The following is a 17,371-nucleotide window of genomic DNA, read 5'->3' on the forward strand; positions in this document are numbered from 1 at the left end:
AAATTATATGCAAAGAAAATGCAGTTTCCCCAGATGAAGCTGCGGCGCGATGGACGGCCGCGTAGCGCAGCTCAAACCTCGAAAATCAACTATGGGCCATCCAGCAAGCACGTGAGGCGGCGAGGAGACAGGATCTCCGGACCTCCTCGGGGGCGGCCTAGGCCCAGGCCACGAATTTGCCGAATTGTTAATAAAGTTGTTACCACCACCACCCCTCTCGGGCATCATCGCCGCATCAGAGCATGGCTTGATTGATTGAATCAGAGGAAGTCGATGACACTCTCGTTAGATTCGTTCTGCGTAGGTTTCGCTTTTAGTGAGTCGAGCTTTCGGCCACTGCTACTGTACAACGCTCTTATTATCGTTCGCCTTGAGTTTCATTGAGTAAGTGGAACGAGGTTCAGATCGCACGAACGGGTTGACGTGCGCGTTTCATCGGTGCACTCATCGTGTCGCGTACAGTTCTCCAGTGCACTGAAAGAATGCTCGGCGCTTGAGTTGATGCGTAAGCAGCGCGAAAATAAAATCACGCCACGGCAAAAGCAAAATTATATAACCCAGGCAGTGATCAACGGAGAATACGAATCTCGAACGCCATCAGCGCACTTGCGCGATACCAGTCCCTTGCTTTACTTAGAGGACCAACCAGGAATGTCGGCAACCGGCAGTCCCTGTTCGTTTTGTCCTAAATAACGTGTTCCGTTTTGAAGGCTTACGGGCTGTTGTTCAACTGCACTATAACCATGGTCTCCGTAACATCTTCCCTAGCGGTGCCTTTGCGCTGGCGCTGTCGGAACACAATCACGCACAAACAGTTACAACGCGTGCAATCAGAAGGGCAGTTTGTCGGGCATGAGTGTAAAGCTCGTCGTAGTCATGGCATTTCCCTGCTCAAAACAAGAGCGCAATCGGAGACCAGTTACGGGAAACTGGAAACCGTTACTAAAATCCCCGGATAGATAAGGAACATTTACTGACGCGAAGCTTAGCCCAGTCAGAAAGAAACAGAAAATAATTCCCTTCTTTATTTTTTGTAAGTGTCTGTATATGCGAGAAAAGCACCAATTTTTTAAGCGACCGGTGCCACAATCTGCTTATCACGGCACATTACGCATCCACAGATGTCGCAGCCGTCGTGGGCTGAATAACTTGCCCGTTACCAGAAGCTGTCCGGAGTAAGCGTACGACTCCTGCACTTCGATGGTCGCTGCTAAATCCCGAGCACCATGGTCTTGGGTAAGAATAGGCGTAGAGCAAACCTCGAAAGCGCCAGCGCGCTGGTCTGCTAAAGATGCCCATGGAGAAGTCCACACTCGAGATGCTGCAACAGCGCGTCGCTGCAGTCCACTAACACCACATGGTATCATTGGCTTCTGCCTGCAAAGCTCCTCGGGCGACAAGGACTTCGCCGTAGGCGAAGAGGAGAACCACAGGTCCCACCACCTTCGCCAGCGAGCACCGAGACGCCTCTGTCCGCTTTAGGTCGGCGCGCGCAGTCCCCATTTCGCGTTCTTCGAAAGCGGCGTTGAAAGTATCGATGACCGGCGAGCGTGTTCGATGAACGATATGATTCCAGGACAGCGTGAGCGGCGTCTCTCCTGACAGGCTCGCCCTTGCCCAAGCCTGGTCCCATTACGCGGGACAAGTGACAGCGGGGCGGCATTGCGGCGACGGGGCGGAGGCAGGCCGGAAATGAAAGGAATTAAAAAGGCAAGCAGAAAGGGAGTGATCACAGTGCATCTGGACCGTCTCGCCGCTTTTGCATGCATCCCGGCCAAGCGGCGTGTGGTCTCACCGGCGCGGACCGTATAAAAGAGCCGCCGGCCGTCGGTCTGGACACAAGCGATCTCATCCCAGCAGCAGCAGCAGCAGCCGCAGTAGCACCGAAGCTCCCAGCAGCAGTAGAAGCAGCAGCATCTCGAAGCCATGTGGAAGGTGAGTCGTTCGGCCTCGCATGGGGCGGCCCGTACTTTGGAGACGCGACGAAATACCAGGACTATCGTGCGCCTCCTCGAGTCGGGCACGCCTTTTTATGCGAGCAGCGTTATCGCGAAAACTCTATCGCGAGATCTTATTTGTGCGGCAACCATTTGTGCAGTGTAGTACGAAGCACGTCCCGTGTCTTCACGAAAAGCTTTTAACGCTAGGCTTGTTGGTAAGGTAACATTCCAGCCAATGCTGATGATGCACGTTGGCGAATCTGGCTGACCATTGGCAAATAGCACTTGCATCGGCAATTGCATTGGCAATTGCATTGGCAATAGCACTTGCGAACGAAAGGCCTTGTGTATTCGCTCCACCTCAAGCACGAAGAAGCTAGCTGGGCCACGGATAGACGCCAATTGTCTTATAGCTGCAGTGTAACGCGCGCTCGAACTTTTTATAAGCAGGGACAATGTTTTAGTAGAACCCAAGGCGGCGACATTCCCAACTTTAATGATGGTCAGCAAAGATTAAAAGGAAGCCATGTCCGCTGATAAGCACATGCGGTAACTGGAAGTATAGGAGCTCTGCACTATACTGCAGAGCTAGTCAGAGCGTTAGTTTCGGGGAGGTTAGGAAAAGCAGCACTGCTGCAAAAGTTCAAAGCCTCGTGGCTGTCGCAACGTTAGTGGAGCTTCTCTGGGATATGTATGTAACGTATAGCAGTTAGCTGTGCGATGTATGCTGTGTAACTCAATTGGTAACTTGAAGCATTTTTTTACACACCTCCACCCACAGTCGTGGCACGAATGAGTAGCGAGTTAGCGAGCCCAACAGTTGAGTGATACCTCAAGAAACGGTGTGCCAGTTTGCGCAGTAGCAGTAACCAGTGGGCTACCGGAATAGGCGGCCCACCCACGAGTTCTACGAATATCCTGTAAATAACGATGTTTTCAATCAATCAATCGATGCAGGCTTCCCAGACTACACATTAGCGCCGGATGGCTAGGTGCCATGAGCAGATACCAGGAATTATTCCTAAGAATTGAAAAACAAAAGCAGCTTTAACAGGATCGATGTACTGTGCGTTAACATTAATTACACACTCAGCAATAGTCAGTAAAATGTTTGGTGACGCAAGCAGGACTATCTCACTTTTACTCCAGAGATTGAAGAGCTCAACTATCCTATCTATAATTGAAACAGTGAACGTTCAAACAGTTCCACTATCAACATATCGAATGTCATCAATAGGAACCAAGCAATCAATTATTATTTACTCCAACTGCCAACCTAGTCATCCGGTACATTAAAAATGATTTGTCAGTGAGCAAGGGTTACCCACGAATCGCAGGTAGCGATCTCCGCCCTCTGCTTCGTCGCCCTGGCCCACGCCGGCACCATTCGCGGTGGTTTCGGTGGCGTCGGGTTGGGTGGTCTCGGTGGCGCTGGACTCGGCGGCGCTGGACTCGGCGTTGGACTCGGAGCTGGCGCCTACGGTGGAGCGTACGGAGGCGGATACGGCGGCCATGGTGGTGGCTACAGGGGCGGCTACGGTGGCCTCGTCGGAGGTGGACTCGTAGGCGTCGGGGGACTCGGAGGCGGCTACTACGGAGGCGGCGGCCGTGGATACTACGGAGGCGGAGTAAGTGGACTTCAGAAGGAAAAGTGACGCCAGAACATGCCCACATGGGGTGTGATGGGCAATCTGTAAACGCGTGTCCTCTTCGGCGCCACAGTGCAGAAAGAGAGATGACGTTCGATAGAGAGGCGGAAAGAAGATGGCAAAAAAAAGAAAGAAGAAAAAGAGAGACTAAATGTACAGGGGTCGCCAAGAGCAGAGTATATCGCTTTGTCTCTGCAGTCCGCCATAGCAAAAGAAAGCAAAGTAGAGGAAACAAAAAAGGCCGTTGTGATTAGAGTCACGTTAGAAAGTCTAGCGCTGATTATTTGTCCTATAACCATAGATGGCCATATGCATGACTCGCACGCACAGTAAGCGTCCAGGAAGGAAAAAAAGAACAACTATATACATCATTTCAAAGCCACTGGTTAGTCTTCTTACACGGAGTTACACCGGGTGTATTTCTAACCAGAGTTTCTTTCTTTCTTCATCGCCTCCGCAGGGCTACAGGTCGTACGCGGACGAGACGCCCAAGCCGTACAACTTCGGCTACGTAGCCCAGGGCCCCGATGGTACTAGCTCCCGCCAGGAGGTCGCCGACGGCAGTGGCACCGTCCAGGGCGTCTACACCATCAGCACGGCCGAAGGCGGCCAGAGGACGGTCAAGTACGCTGCCGACGCCGCCGGCTTCCGCGCCAGCGTGGACACCAACGAGCCCGGCACCCAGAACGAGAGCCCCGCCGACGTGGCCCTCCTGTCTTCCCAGCCGCACGCCTCCGTGCTGGCGTCCAAGTACGGCCCCGTCGGAGGAGCCGGAGGCGGCTACAGGGCCCGCGGATACGGAGGAGCCGGCTACGGCGGAGTGTACGGAGCCGGCTACGGTGGAGTGTACGGAGGCGGATACGGCGGTTACGGCGGCGGCTACGGCGGCTACGGCGGCCTCGGCGGCGGCTACGGTGTCGGAGGAGGACTCTACGGCGGAGCCGGGGTCTTCCGCGGCGTCGGAGGGCACGGAAAGCACGGCCACGGCTGGCAGTGACGATGAAAGAAGGCCCGTCTACACGTCTTCGTCGTCCTTTGTGCGGGACTCGAAGCACTAGCACGAGAGTGCGCCCCCCTTTTGGACGAGTCCTCTCCCCCCCCCCCCACCTCCGTTTCCTGTACAGGTGTTGGTGCTCTGTCGTGTGTTCGTTGAAACCGCTGCCTGGACTTCCGAAGACATCCGCTTCTGGGGTGCTGCAGCTCGAGGTGTAGGGACAAACGCGGTGTGGTCCTCCCCTTTTCACTGTCTTTGGGAAATAAACGAACTTCCAGTGTTGAAAACGAAAACTGCTTGCCTTTCGTTTTGGCGCCTTCGCCGAGCGCAGATCGCTCGCATGATACACACCTGCGACTTTTGGTGTATTGGCGATGACAGGGATCGAATGCGGTATATATCGTCCCAAACTGAATTATGCCTCTTACAAAATTATCGGTGCCTACCACTGAGTAATAGGAGTGAAAAACTTACAAGAAGCGTAAACCGAGCTTCAGCCATGCTCCCACGGACTGGCCTATTTCGCCAAAGGTGCATGGTCCCCAGCAGTATTCGTCGACACCATAGTGGCAAAGATTACCGCGTGAGCAGGAGAATACAAAAGCGTTCGAAAATTACTCTTGCGAGGGAGTTCGAGCAGGCATCCGCAGGAAGTTGAAGCGCGAGCGTATGCCGCCAGGTGTCGGCTTTGTCCATCGCACGAGTATACTTCCCTTTTCGATAACTTCGCGTACGAGTTTCTGCTATGGCGAAATTCGCTGCAGAGTGGAGCAAAGAAAATTCTTCAACTGGGTGCTGGTCCAGCCAAGTATCGAATCCTGAACGTTCAGACTCCGACAGCTGCAGACGTTGTTATACCGTAAACCGTCAGCTCTTCAGCGCAAGCACGTGCTCGGAAGAGTGGGCTGCTCTTTACAAAATGTACGGTGAATGAGCAAGACGAAAGTAGCGAGCCTACGCCGGTTCCCCGCCTACGCCGTACAGCCGTGGCTAATACGGTTTCGGAACCTGCCATTCCAGGCGCCGGGAACAAGCATGCACGATCAGCTTTCCGCGGCTTCGCAACGCCGCTCTAAAACCCCGTATTCACAGATACATCTTAACTTGATGCCCACGCTCGACTTGATTCAAATGACGCCTGGCACGAACGTGCCCAAGACGCTCATTGCGTTTCATTCGGCTCGTCCACGACAGGTGTCATTTAGAATAAGTCAAGCATGTATAGGCTTCAAATTAAGATGCACTTCTGAATGCGGGGAGTAAGACAAGATGGATTGTCTCACATCACAAGCCAAGACTGTTCGAGCGAGCACAACCCTACGCGGGAATCTCAAGGACGCTGCGTCATCGTGGCGCGAACTCGGTCAGGTATACTGCGAAGACGCTGCTTGCTGCTGCTGTTGCTCCTGTCCCGCGGACAGCTCGTCACTCTGGGCAAGAATGTGTGTACAGCGTCATTGCCGCAGACCCGGGCGATACCTCGAGGATGGGCTATATACAAAAGGGATGAAAGCGAAGGTAGCTTGCTCACGAACGCGCGAACCACATACAGGCATGGCACAGACGCACGCACGCGCACACACCCTATCCGCGTACGCCCGCTGGAAACTCCTCCGTGTCTGAGTAGCGGGCCGTGAACAATGTGTGTCTTTCGCTGCCGCCAGAATTGCGTGTTGTTTGTTTGGTTGTAAGCAACCCGCGCATCTCAACCGCGTGCGAGAAGCGCATCGCGCTTCTTGGCGCGCGCTCGTGTGTGTTCGTGTCTGTGTGTGCGTACGCAGGCCTGTACGCGCATGTTGTGCGTGTGTGTGTGTGTGCGTCGGTGCAATGGTTTGTCTTTATTCTTTCCTTCCTCCTCTTCTGCTGCTTCTTTTTTCGATCCGGGCGTCGTGACATCGGCGGCCAAAGGGCGTAGGAGTGGCGTCTCTCCCACTAGAACCGAGACCACGCTGCGAGGCGTCTCCTTTATTATTATTTTTTTCACGGTGTTCTCCGTTGTTTCGGAGAGAACCGCCAAAGCAGGCGCCGCCATGTCTTCCGCCCTAGCATTCCCTCATCGCGTCGGAGCGTCGTACGCGCTGCCTTTCCGGAGTCGGCCCCCTCACCAGGACCGGCGATGCACCTCCTATATAAGTCCAGCACAGGGATCCACGTTCCGCAGTACGCAGCTTTGTATCGGCACGTAGCGGTTTGGTGCATACCCGTCTTACGCGTGCTTGGCGTAAAGGGAACAAGCGAATCATGATAAAGGTGAGTTCCGCGGCGGCGGAAAAGGTGTCGTCGATGCCAACTTTAAGGACCTCGGATATCGTCGGTGTCGTCGTCGGTTTCGATTGTGAGACGTCCCACCCTGCTGTCGCTTCGTTTTATTTCACTGTATTCATCCGGTTTTGAGGGAGCGTAAGCCGTCGAGTCATGGTGGTGGTCTGTGAAGACGAAGTGGTGTGCTCACCGAAAGTGCTGCGCGATAACGAAAACAACGGGCATATACGTTCACTATAGGGTTGAGGATTGGGAGAGTTGGTATTGCATTCTAAAACTGGTACAGCGCAACACAGAAACAAGCCGGCTCGGCTTGTTTCTTCCTTTCTATGTTGCGCTGTACCAGTTTTAGAAGGCATATGTGTATTAGTTCATGTGCCCAGGTGATTTTGGCAGAGTAGAAAGTCCATGAAGAACACGTACCTTCATAGCAAGACGTCATGGGGCGTATTCATAAAAAAAGATTTTCTGATATAATTTTTCGTAAGAGAATTTTCCAGCCAACTAGCAAAAGCGGCCGGCCTAGTAGCAAAGGACGACACATACGGACGAAAAGTTTTGTGAATTCAGCACCCAGTTGATTAGTGATAACGCTTCTTTCGGTTAGGTTCAGCGTTAAGGGTGTGTCAAAATATCTGAATAAGTATGCTAAATACTTTCACATGCAGCTGGTTACAGTAGCTTGCGCGGATTAATGACTATTTGTCTTCTAACGTGTCGCTTCTTTTGTCTTAACCCAGCCAGTTATCCCGCGCTAAAATGCGGGAATTAGTCCTTATTGTCCTGGGCTTGGGTCCCCAGGGCTTCCTTCTGGATCCCCAGTTGCACCAGTAGCCTCGTAACTTAACCATTTCATTGACAAGATAGGAATTGGTGCGCGAATTATCTTGTTCGTTTATTTGTGTTTGCTTTGTTTACTTGAAGTGAACGTCAAACCAATGTTGAAATCAATTAAAGCAAGGAAAGGAAAGTATGGAAAGCAATTTTTTTTTTTACAAGTTTGCAAGGAACGGACAGTTGTAAAAATTTCGTGTGTTCGATACGTTCGATAACGGGCGGAAACACACTGAACTGAAAATTCAATAAGCACGAATTTTGCGCGAAGTCGCTCTGCTCACTCCAAGCGTCAAATGACGAAGCAAAATTGGGACAGATCTGCTCAACGTCTGCAACTGTACGGATCAGGCAGCTTAAACAGACACCGAAGGGCAACACTGTGTCACGCCAGTCTGGTGAAGAATTCTTTTAATATCCTATTGCGTATATTTAGCCGCAAAAATATTAATCACTGGAAGAGAAAGTGAAGACCAAGATTTCCCCTACTCGAATACCGCGCCGCAACTTCGTCACCGGTACGTCAACGGGACCTCACGAAGTTCAGTGTAAGGTCCATTCGATTCGCCTGCACTTCCTGAACGAGCTGCTGCACTTCGCTATTCGTTTCACTCTGTGCAGGCCCTTCGTACAGCGCCAGTTTACAGCATTCCCCACACTCGTCAGAGAGGTGTAGCGCAACGTTCGTACAACACGTGCAGTTCCGGTTCTGCACGAGCAAGAACTGGTACTGATCGAACTGGCGGAAACTGGCTCACGAAGTGCAGGGTGAATCGAATGGACACGTAGTTTCGTGTATTCGAACCGTTTTTCGTCCAAGACAGACACACACACAAAAAAATGGTTATGAAAAATTGCTAAGCATGCTGAGCGCATTGGCTACTTTAGAACGGGCTGTCATTCTTGTTTATCGAGAAACGATGCAACTAGTCTTGAGTACGCTCTGTCATTGTTCATGACCTCACGGGCCGGTAGTACCGCAACTTGAACGTGGAGTCGCCACATGTATATTTTTTTTTCGTCTGTTCTGTCTTGCAGAGCCTCCGCTCACGGAAAGATGGATTTTTTTTTTTTTTTTGGGGGGGGGGTGTTTCCTTAAGTGTATAATTTACCAGTCCAGCTTAACCAATCTAATGTATTGCTATTTCATCGTGTTAATAGTCTGTGACTGCGCATCCAGTGCTGTATACAGCACCTCTTCCTTGCCTTCAGTAAAGCAGGCGAGGCACGAACGAAACGCGGACGGGATCGGTACCACGCGTACTTCAAAGACAGCTGTCCACCGCTGTAGACGAAAACCAGACCGCAATCGCTAATGATGATGATGATGACGATGATGATAATGATGATGATGATGATGATTGCGGTTTCGTTGAACGTCCGAGAGAAACGAGGGCTTTGAAAGACGCCGTACGCTCTGGATCCATTTTGACCACGTGAAGTTCTACAACGCGCACACAATTTATACGATACACGAACGGTTTATTTTTTATTTTTGTTTTTGCCAGCTGAACTGGAATGCGAGAGACGCGTGGGTATAGTCGAAACCGCTACATCGAGCTCGCACGCAAGAACACAGTTCTTAATATTTGGGGATTCGTGTTGCGTGGACACCTTTGCAAGGTATGCAATAGTCAAGGTCGAAACACCCAAACAGAACTTGGGCACAACATGTGCTCGGGGATTAATGTATATCGTGGACACTTTTGCGGGAATCTACATTATTGCCCAGGTGCTTGCTGATAGGAGGTTTCAGTGTCATGGGGTTCAGATCATGGGTCGTATTTGGCGACGATCACTTTTGACAATACTATATCGCCCTCGCGTGACATAGTGCTCGACCAGCCAATCAGCTCGTCCGGTTTTGCTCAGCCAGCCAATCAGCGCGCGCCTAACGGCCGAGGCAATATCGCCGAAAGTGATCGTCGCGGAATACGTTCTCTTATTGCAACAGGTACTGGTTTCTTCCAGTAAAATCACTCTCACAGACACACGACAGGTGCTATGACGACAGTTCAAAGATTCACCCAGAGTGTGTCCGGAAGGGCGATAGCATGGCGAGTACTGATTGCAGTGGCGCTTGAAACGTTGTCCATATTTGTTTCTTGTAGACGGCCGTCATCGCGTTGTGCCTTGTCCAGTGGGCCAGCTGCCAGTTCCCGCAGTTCCCGCAGCGATTCGTGAGTATTACCGTACGCCGACGCATGTGGTTACGGCATATTATTACTAACCACAAATTAAGAGCAAGATATTAATCACATATGCTTTCCGTTACTTCATTGTTTGCGGGTTTCGTGTACTTTTTCTCTGACATTATAGTAAAACGCATCTGTATCAATTGGCCGTGCATAATTATCATGTTTATTACGCTTTTTTTTCATTAACACTGCATAATTATCAGATTTTAAGAAAATGCCAGTGCTTGTGGTGTCTTTCTTTGTACTGTTTGTATGTTCCTGTCCATTAAAGCTGCATGATAGCACGCTACACATTTCTTTTTTTTTTCGTTTGATCTCTATCCACGCGAGTCATGGCTGTTACGGGCTGCTTCTTTTTTTTTACGTGAATAAATTTTTTTGGCGTTGTCAGACCAGGTTTTTTTCGGTTATTAATTTATCTATAGCTTTCCCAACAAAAGTGAGCGCCGATCCCGAAGATATGGCGCAGTGTGAAAAATGTGGACCGATCCCAAAGGTGGCGAAGTCTAAAATGTGGGTTGTTTACGCGTTCCATGTGCCGCTGGCTATATGTCCCGCTCTTCCGCGAACCTCTTTGATGCCAACCTGGGCAGTGTGAGCCACTGAGTATGCGCGGACTTCACGGCGGCACCGCCAGAAGGCGCAGCGTGTCCAGAAGGCACGAGAGGAGCCCGGATGCAGCAAACGCCTCACATATGACACGTCTCGACTATATTCGCATGCTTGGATAGTCATCGCAGATGAGATCTACACCCGATTTTTTTTTCTAATACTGCTCTAAGCAGATACGAGCTAGACATAGTGATATCTCTGTAATAATCGCAGTTCCTCGTAACATATAACGGCTTATTGTAAGATGTTCCACTTAGTGGAACCCATATGTGGAACGATATTAAGGGTGCATACGGGCGGTGTCTGCGGCACGGCAATCCTAAGTCAAACCTAACCTATCAAACCAAACCTAAGTCCCCCGGTATAAGCGACAAGTATTTCGAATGGACAACTGTGCATGCATATGTGCCCGTGTTTCAACGTTCATCGAAATTCTTTAACCTGGCCAAGAGAGAGAGAGAGAGAAAAGAAGAGAGGTAAGGAGGTTAACCAGACGGACGCCCGGTTGGCTACCCTAGCTGCACGAGGAAATTGGGATGAGGGATTGAAAGAAAGAAAAGCTAAAAGGAGGGAAAGTTCATTCATGCGCGCAGTAACCGAGTCAAGGTATCTAGATTTTCTTTTTCAACGTATTAACGCCGCGACTTTTTTTTTTTTTCCAACGCGTCCGTATTTTCCCTTGCGGTCAGGTTTATGTGCAAATATGGATGCTACGTGTGTATTTGTGCGCGACAGTACTTGTGTACGCTCCACTCCTCCTGCGTGACGGATGACCGTCCCGGGTACTGGACTACTCTGCCGGTGCTTACGCCCGCATAATGACGCTATTTGTGCTCCTCTGTCTCGTGTTTGCGTCTACGCGTGTCGAGAAAACAAACAAAAGAGGGGGAGGGGGTGTCTGTAAGCGCCTTCTGATGTCCACCGCGTTGAAAAAAGAAATGTTATTAAATTTGTATCACTAAAGTTCGCGCATCATTCTTTTTTTCTCTTTGCCCAGCTTCCGCAGGCGTTGCCCAAGCCCGTTCTCGTGCCCGTGGTGACCGGCGCCGGGCCGGTTCCCCCGGGCTGGTCGCCGTACAGCTTCGCGTACGACGCGCCGGGCGCCGACGGCTCGAGCTCGCGCAGCGAGTCCGGCGACGCGCAGGGCCGCGTCACCGGCTTCTACACCCTGACCACGGCCGAGGGCTCGAGACGCCGCGTCAGCTACGTGGCCGACGAAAACGGCTTCCGCGCCACCGTCGACACCAACGAGCACGGCACCGCCGACGAGGCGCCGGCCGACGTTGTCTGGAGGTGAGCGATGGGTGCCTCTCTCTCTCTCTCTCTCTCTCTCTCTCTCTCTCTCTCTCTCTCTCTCTCTATCTATCTATCTATCTATCTATCTATCTATCTATCTATCTATCTATCTATCTATCTATCTATCTATCTGTCTGTCTATCTATCTATCTCTTATTTTTTTTTTTTCTTTCTCAAATTTGCTAGACTGGCTCAATATGCGGGGAAGTTCGTGGATTCGGCCTCCACGCGAATCCGGGAAGTCCGTGAACAGAGACTTGTCCGAAACGTACAAAAATAAAGCAGCGACCCAAAAGAAAGGAACGAAAGGAAAACTGCACAGGCCAAATTATATACTTTATGTGATTGGTCGAGAGGGCAGTTCTGGACTTCTGGACTACACAGATGTGAGTCTGGTGGTGACTGCTGGGTTAGAAAGAAATTGGTCGAGAGCGCCGTGGACAGGCATGCGCATGCGGCGTGCGCCCCCCCCCCCCCCCCTCCATCGCTATAAGCATATAAGTAAAACTGACACTGCGGAATCTGTTTTTGTTTGCTGCAAACAGGAAGAACATTGTGCGTTTAGAATTACAGTTAATTGCAGTGACTACAATTGTACCTGGATCGAATGACGGGACGCAACATCCCAAAACAACACAAGTGTGTGCGGCATACAAGGCCGGCTCTAAAGAGGGGGGGGGGGGGGGGAGGGGGGGTGCGGAATGGGGGGGTTCCCCTATATTTTATCCAGCCCTTCCAGTCGCGCCCCTTTCATTAACATGGAGTGCCAAGAGGTGGTGTGCGTAACTCGTTTGTGGGACTTGCCAGATAGTGCGTAAGCATTCATTCCAGTCGCTCATCTTGCACATATACGTCTCTGAATATCCAAACGCATCTGGTTGTGCGATATACACACATATGTACACACATATATACACACCCCCATAGGACCCCATGTATGAGCGCATCGTGTCAGGTGTTACAGACTGACAAACAGACGAACGGACGGATCTCCGAGGGATGTAGCCCTAGAATGCTTACCCATTAACAATCTGCTGCCCCCTCCACGCTCTTCCACAGAAAAATCCTGGAGCCATTCCTGACGGGGTATGTGTAATGACATGCATAGACATGGAACGCCTCAGTCCGGTGCCGAAACTTCGACAACGTCTTCCAATGGCGCCGTCGACATTTCGACGGTGCCAACACTCGCGTCGCCAACGTATTCGTCATAGGCTACATCGGTCGCGATTGGCGTGCTAGGAGGCGAAGCTTGGGAAACGTAGGGTTGGGCGTTCGGGAAAACTGTAGACGCTGGGCAGCAAGAAAAGTGAGGCGAGGAATTCGTTTCCCCGTTATGACTATTAAAGGGACACCAAATATAAAAATTGCATCAGATTATAATCGTGAGGTACTGTATTAATTTATTTAGCGGAACAGGGTTGATTGTTCGCGGAGAAAGTGAAGGTTAGACCCCCCCCCCCCCTTTTTTTTTTAATCTTTAATCTGGCGCGCAAGCAGCACAGGTATGTCAGTGTTACGTCACGGATTTCAAGCTGTCTCCGCGTATATGGGCCTTTTTCTGTGGGACGAAAGTTCTCGAAACTCGCTATACGTTGAATCCTTCGTTTCTTTATGCAATGTAATCCTTGTTTATAGCCAAAAATGTTAGTCAGTCGAGAACGAAGGCTTTCCAAATCCATGACGTCGCAAGCAACTAATGCAGCAGCAGCTTCAAGGTGGCGCCACCGTCCGTTCTTCGCATTGGAGCGTTGTATTCTACCCCCCCCCCCCCTCTCCCCGCTCAACAACTCTTCGCCATTGCACTAACAGTCCTCTTCAGCGTCTATTTATCTATAGCTAGATGTAACACAAGGCAACCGTTGGCGCTGCGGTAGCGGTTTCATGCGCGTTACTATCCGCTTCAGTGGGTTAGGGCGGGCCATTGTTTTTCGGATCCTGAGATAACGCCACGGCGGCGTCTCCCGCATGCAACACAGCGCGTGAGTTCACGTCACGAACTTTGCGGGTATACCGTCTCACGGGCATTCAGCTGCAACTCTATAGTGGCTGAGGTGGGTTCTCTTTGCGAATAGGCTATACGTTCACACGATCGTTTAGCACCGCGCGGTCCACGAAAAAAAAAAACATAAATAAAGGCCCGTCGAGCCAAATGCCGCGGTGAGTGCGGGGTGCCACAAAGGGTACAAAGAACTGTTAAGCGATACCGTGAGATCTGAAGCACATCGGCCTCCTCCCTTGACTGGGCCAATTCTCTTTCGGTTCGGCATCACTGTTCATTTGCAGTGCAACGTTATTTCTGCGGCAGCTCCGCATATATATCGTAAAGAACAAGTTCAAGCTTAGTGGGGAGCTACATTGGATAGAATAAATAGATATGGTTACAGTGTGTTCGTGTTGCAGAGTCTAAGCTGTGTTACACACTTGGCAGACGTACCCCTGTTGGATGACTATACTTCTGGGATATCGTGATCAATTTCACTAATGCACGCCGATAATCGGTCGGTGCGTACGGGAACGTGAAGTTAGAGGTTAGAGCCCTAAGTGCAAATGCCTCGCCCCCTCACAGCAGATTGCTGAACACAGTGTGTGTCAATGAAATGCTCACGTAGAGTAGTACCTATGTTACCTAGAGTACCTAAAGACGTGTCAATAGGGATGAAGTGCCGAGCAGATACAAGCCAACAGGGGCATCTCACCACTCTGCGCAACGTTTCTAGAGCTGGGCTATTTCCTGCGTTTAATCCTGGCCCCTGCCGCAGGTCCACCGCCCCCAAGGTCCACGGCGGAGGCATAGTAACGCGACCAGCGGGTGCTTCCGGAGCCCAGGCCGCCTTCTATCCCGCCGGACAGGTGCAGCAGCAGCCCTTCAAGTATCCCTTCTCCAAGGCGTGATGGCCGAGACGGGCTGCCGGTTGCATGGCCACGAATCGAGAACTCGAGCGAAGTGCGTTGTGAAGACAAGAGGCTGGCCGGCATGCAACGCCCGCGGTGGGACGCATGCGCAGTCGTGACGCGAATGGTGCGAGAGGCCTTCAATAAAAGCCGTCCAGAGACACACCTGATCATTTGCTCAAACTTTGAACGTGAGGCTATACAGTGCAACGACCTTGTTGTAAGCTACGCTATGTAGGAAGAGCCCATGAGCCCCGATATCCAATTTTCCCATGTGAATGTAATGAGTTCCCCCCCCCCCCCAAAAAAAAAGAACCGTGTGTTTCCATACATTAAGATGGGGACATGCTCCCGCCCCCCTCCCCCCAAATTAAAAGAAAGAACCGTATGTTTCCATATATGAGGATGGGGACATGCTCCATATCATATGTGGGAACATGCGGGTTCTTTGTATGGGATATCCGCATACGTTCATACCATCATATGGGGGCATGGCACCATATTATATATGTCAACATACGGGTTCTTATATTGCATTCGGCCTATATGTTCCTATCCATGAGATTATTGAATGCGGGGCTTATGTTTTTTATTTATATCTTTATCTTTCTTTTTTTTCACGAGCTAACATTTTCCATAATAGTGATGAAAGAAAGAATGCCGACCTTGTTGGGTTAACGTTTTTTCAATTATAGCAAGCTTTTAGCATAGCGGGGACAGCTATACTAGCGCTTGGCAACGATGTGTTTTGGCGCTGTGGTCAACCACACCGCGCTAGAAATTCCACGCCCGCGGTTCTATCCTAGATTGTCAAATGTTGCCCCATTGTTGGATTTGCCGTCTTGTCAGCTCTGATTGGTTGAGAGGGCTGTAACGCGGCCTCCCCCCCCCCTCCCCCGATTAGCTCAAAACGGCAACATGGCGAAATTCGACAGCATCATGGTGGAATTTAACTTTCGCAGTGTCCAAACTTAGCCTTCCCAGTCCCGCATTGGAAATGAATGAATGAATGAATGAATGAATGAATGAATGAATGAATGAATGAATGAATGAATGAATGAATGTTTTGAGTAGCACAAATTTTCTCTTTGAGAAAAAAAACAAGACAAAGATAAAATATGCCTTTGTGATTAACACATCGCCGCCAACGTGTTTAGGCCACCACGTAAGCGGAATACAGTCAGTCGGTTATTTAAATAACAGTCACGCGCGCTCTGATTGCACTATAGTATCAATACTATATTACACTATACGCCTGCTCTAGAGATTACACTATAGTATCAATACTAGACTATAGTATCACACTATACCCGTTACGTGCGCCCTAACTGAGGCACATATACGCCTGCGCCGGTGCGGATAGCACGCATATCCTGGACATACGAAATGGCCTCCTTGCAACGCACTGACAAAGGATGCTGCTCGAATCAACGATTTGTTGTTCTTACTCTTTGTTTGTGTACGCGTTTGCCTGAGAAAAATAAATAAATAAAGAGCATGTGAATGTGCGTGTAGACTACATCGTGACAACACGTGCACTGAGAAATTGCGCTGCGGGTCCGCGAGACTTGGAGATATCTATACGACTGGAAACTTGATAAACGACTGCGAGTTGAACGGCGGCGAGAACAATCGCCGAACGGAGCGTGCGTTCTCTTCCGATATCACGTGACACCCATTAACATTGGTTTCTTAAGCGCAACAACTCGCAGTTCTTCGTTACCTTTTATTTATTTTTTTTCTCTACGCATTCGCCCGCAGTTAATTTCCTTTCTGTGCATATGTTTGTCTGCTCGCCTGTTAAGATGCACATAATCACCTTTATGCAAAAAGCAGAAGTGAAACAATGCGAATACCTCTTGTCCAAGGTCAGATATCATTGCCGTAAAATCTTCGCCCGGGATAGAATCTTTCTGATCGGAGGCGTGTTCCGATTAACTTGAGTGCGGAAGTCTCTGGCACTGTTTGAAATTAAGATATCAGATTACAAGAGAACTGATAACATCTCGAATGCACTGCTTTAATCAAGGAAGAGCAGATTTGGATATGTAACTGCGCAGATTGTCAGAGCATGCAGACATACAGGCTGATCGCCGCGATATATATGGAGTCTAGAACCTGTTTATTCAGATCCCAGATTGTGTGGGATCTATGCAATAAACAGTTAATCACGTGCGTTGTGCGGGCAAATGTATTGCCGGGCATTTACAAACATACTTTTCATTCGAACAACCTGAAAACACGTTTCGCTCTTATAGTGCTACTTTGTTTTCGCAAAAATATCGAAACAATGTTTTCCTTTTATCCAGACTTTTCAATAAACATCAATCTTTGTTTGATTGGTTTACCTAGACTTGACGACAACGGCAAACCAATCCTCGTTAAATCAGCAGCTCACTTCTTCAATGGCGAGGTAGGTGCGTATACAGCGATAGTTATTTTTTCCCTTTTATTTTCAGGAGGAATCAGGTAAACAAAGGTTCCAAGTGGTTTCTGAATGATGCGGATAAAAAAAATAAACCGTGATCTTGATGCGAAATTTGAGAGCGAACAAAGCACCGATAGGCGCGCATCCCTCTTCTGAATATGACAGAATAAAAACGCAGAGCCTGTTAACTGTAAAAGTATTGCTTTAGCAAGATCCTATTCCTTTATCACCAGCCGCTCACAGCCGATGCATGACTGACGGTG

The 17,371-nt window shown here is 50.0% G+C and overlaps 2 protein-coding genes across 2 annotated transcripts; both read left to right on the forward strand.

Annotated features, from left to right (window-relative positions):
* Positions 1 to 1,502: 1,502 nt before the first annotated feature.
* Positions 1,503 to 4,884, forward strand: LOC135911589 (uncharacterized). Its single transcript, XM_065443909.1, has 3 exons — positions 1,503 to 1,935; positions 3,278 to 3,568; positions 4,050 to 4,884. The coding sequence occupies exons 1-3, from the start codon at positions 1,927 to 1,929 to the stop codon at positions 4,584 to 4,586; spliced, it is 837 nt and encodes a 278-aa protein (XP_065299981.1). The 5' UTR covers positions 1,503 to 1,926; the 3' UTR covers positions 4,587 to 4,884.
* A 1,792-nt stretch (positions 4,885 to 6,676) lies between these two features.
* LOC135911619 (adult-specific rigid cuticular protein 15.5-like) lies at positions 6,677 to 16,184 on the forward strand. Its single transcript, XM_065443947.2, has 4 exons — positions 6,677 to 6,833; positions 9,791 to 9,859; positions 11,487 to 11,782; positions 14,548 to 16,184. Exons 1-4 carry the CDS (start codon positions 6,825 to 6,827, stop codon positions 14,678 to 14,680), a joined length of 507 nt encoding a protein of 168 aa, XP_065300019.1. The 5' UTR covers positions 6,677 to 6,824; the 3' UTR covers positions 14,681 to 16,184.
* The last annotated feature ends 1,187 nt before the right edge of the window (positions 16,185 to 17,371 follow it).

The sequence above is a fragment of the Dermacentor albipictus genome, chromosome 5 (assembly GCF_038994185.2).
Source record: "Dermacentor albipictus isolate Rhodes 1998 colony chromosome 5, USDA_Dalb.pri_finalv2, whole genome shotgun sequence".
Classification (NCBI taxonomy): Eukaryota; Metazoa; Arthropoda; class Arachnida; order Ixodida; family Ixodidae; genus Dermacentor; species Dermacentor albipictus.

What these genes read in the sequence shown, in the direction of transcription:
- LOC135911589 (XM_065443909.1), top strand. An exon ending in GTGGATACTACGGAGGCGGA is followed by an intron (nt 3,569 to 4,049) that starts GTAAGTGGACTT and finishes TCGCCTCCGCAG; the next exon opens with GGCTACAGGTCGTACGCGGA.
- LOC135911619 (XM_065443947.2), top strand. An exon ending in CGCAGTTCCCGCAGCGATTC is followed by an intron (nt 9,860 to 11,486) that starts GTGAGTATTACC and finishes CTCTTTGCCCAG; the next exon opens with CTTCCGCAGGCGTTGCCCAA. An exon ending in CCGGCCGACGTTGTCTGGAG is followed by an intron (nt 11,783 to 14,547) that starts GTGAGCGATGGG and finishes CCCCTGCCGCAG; the next exon opens with GTCCACCGCCCCCAAGGTCC.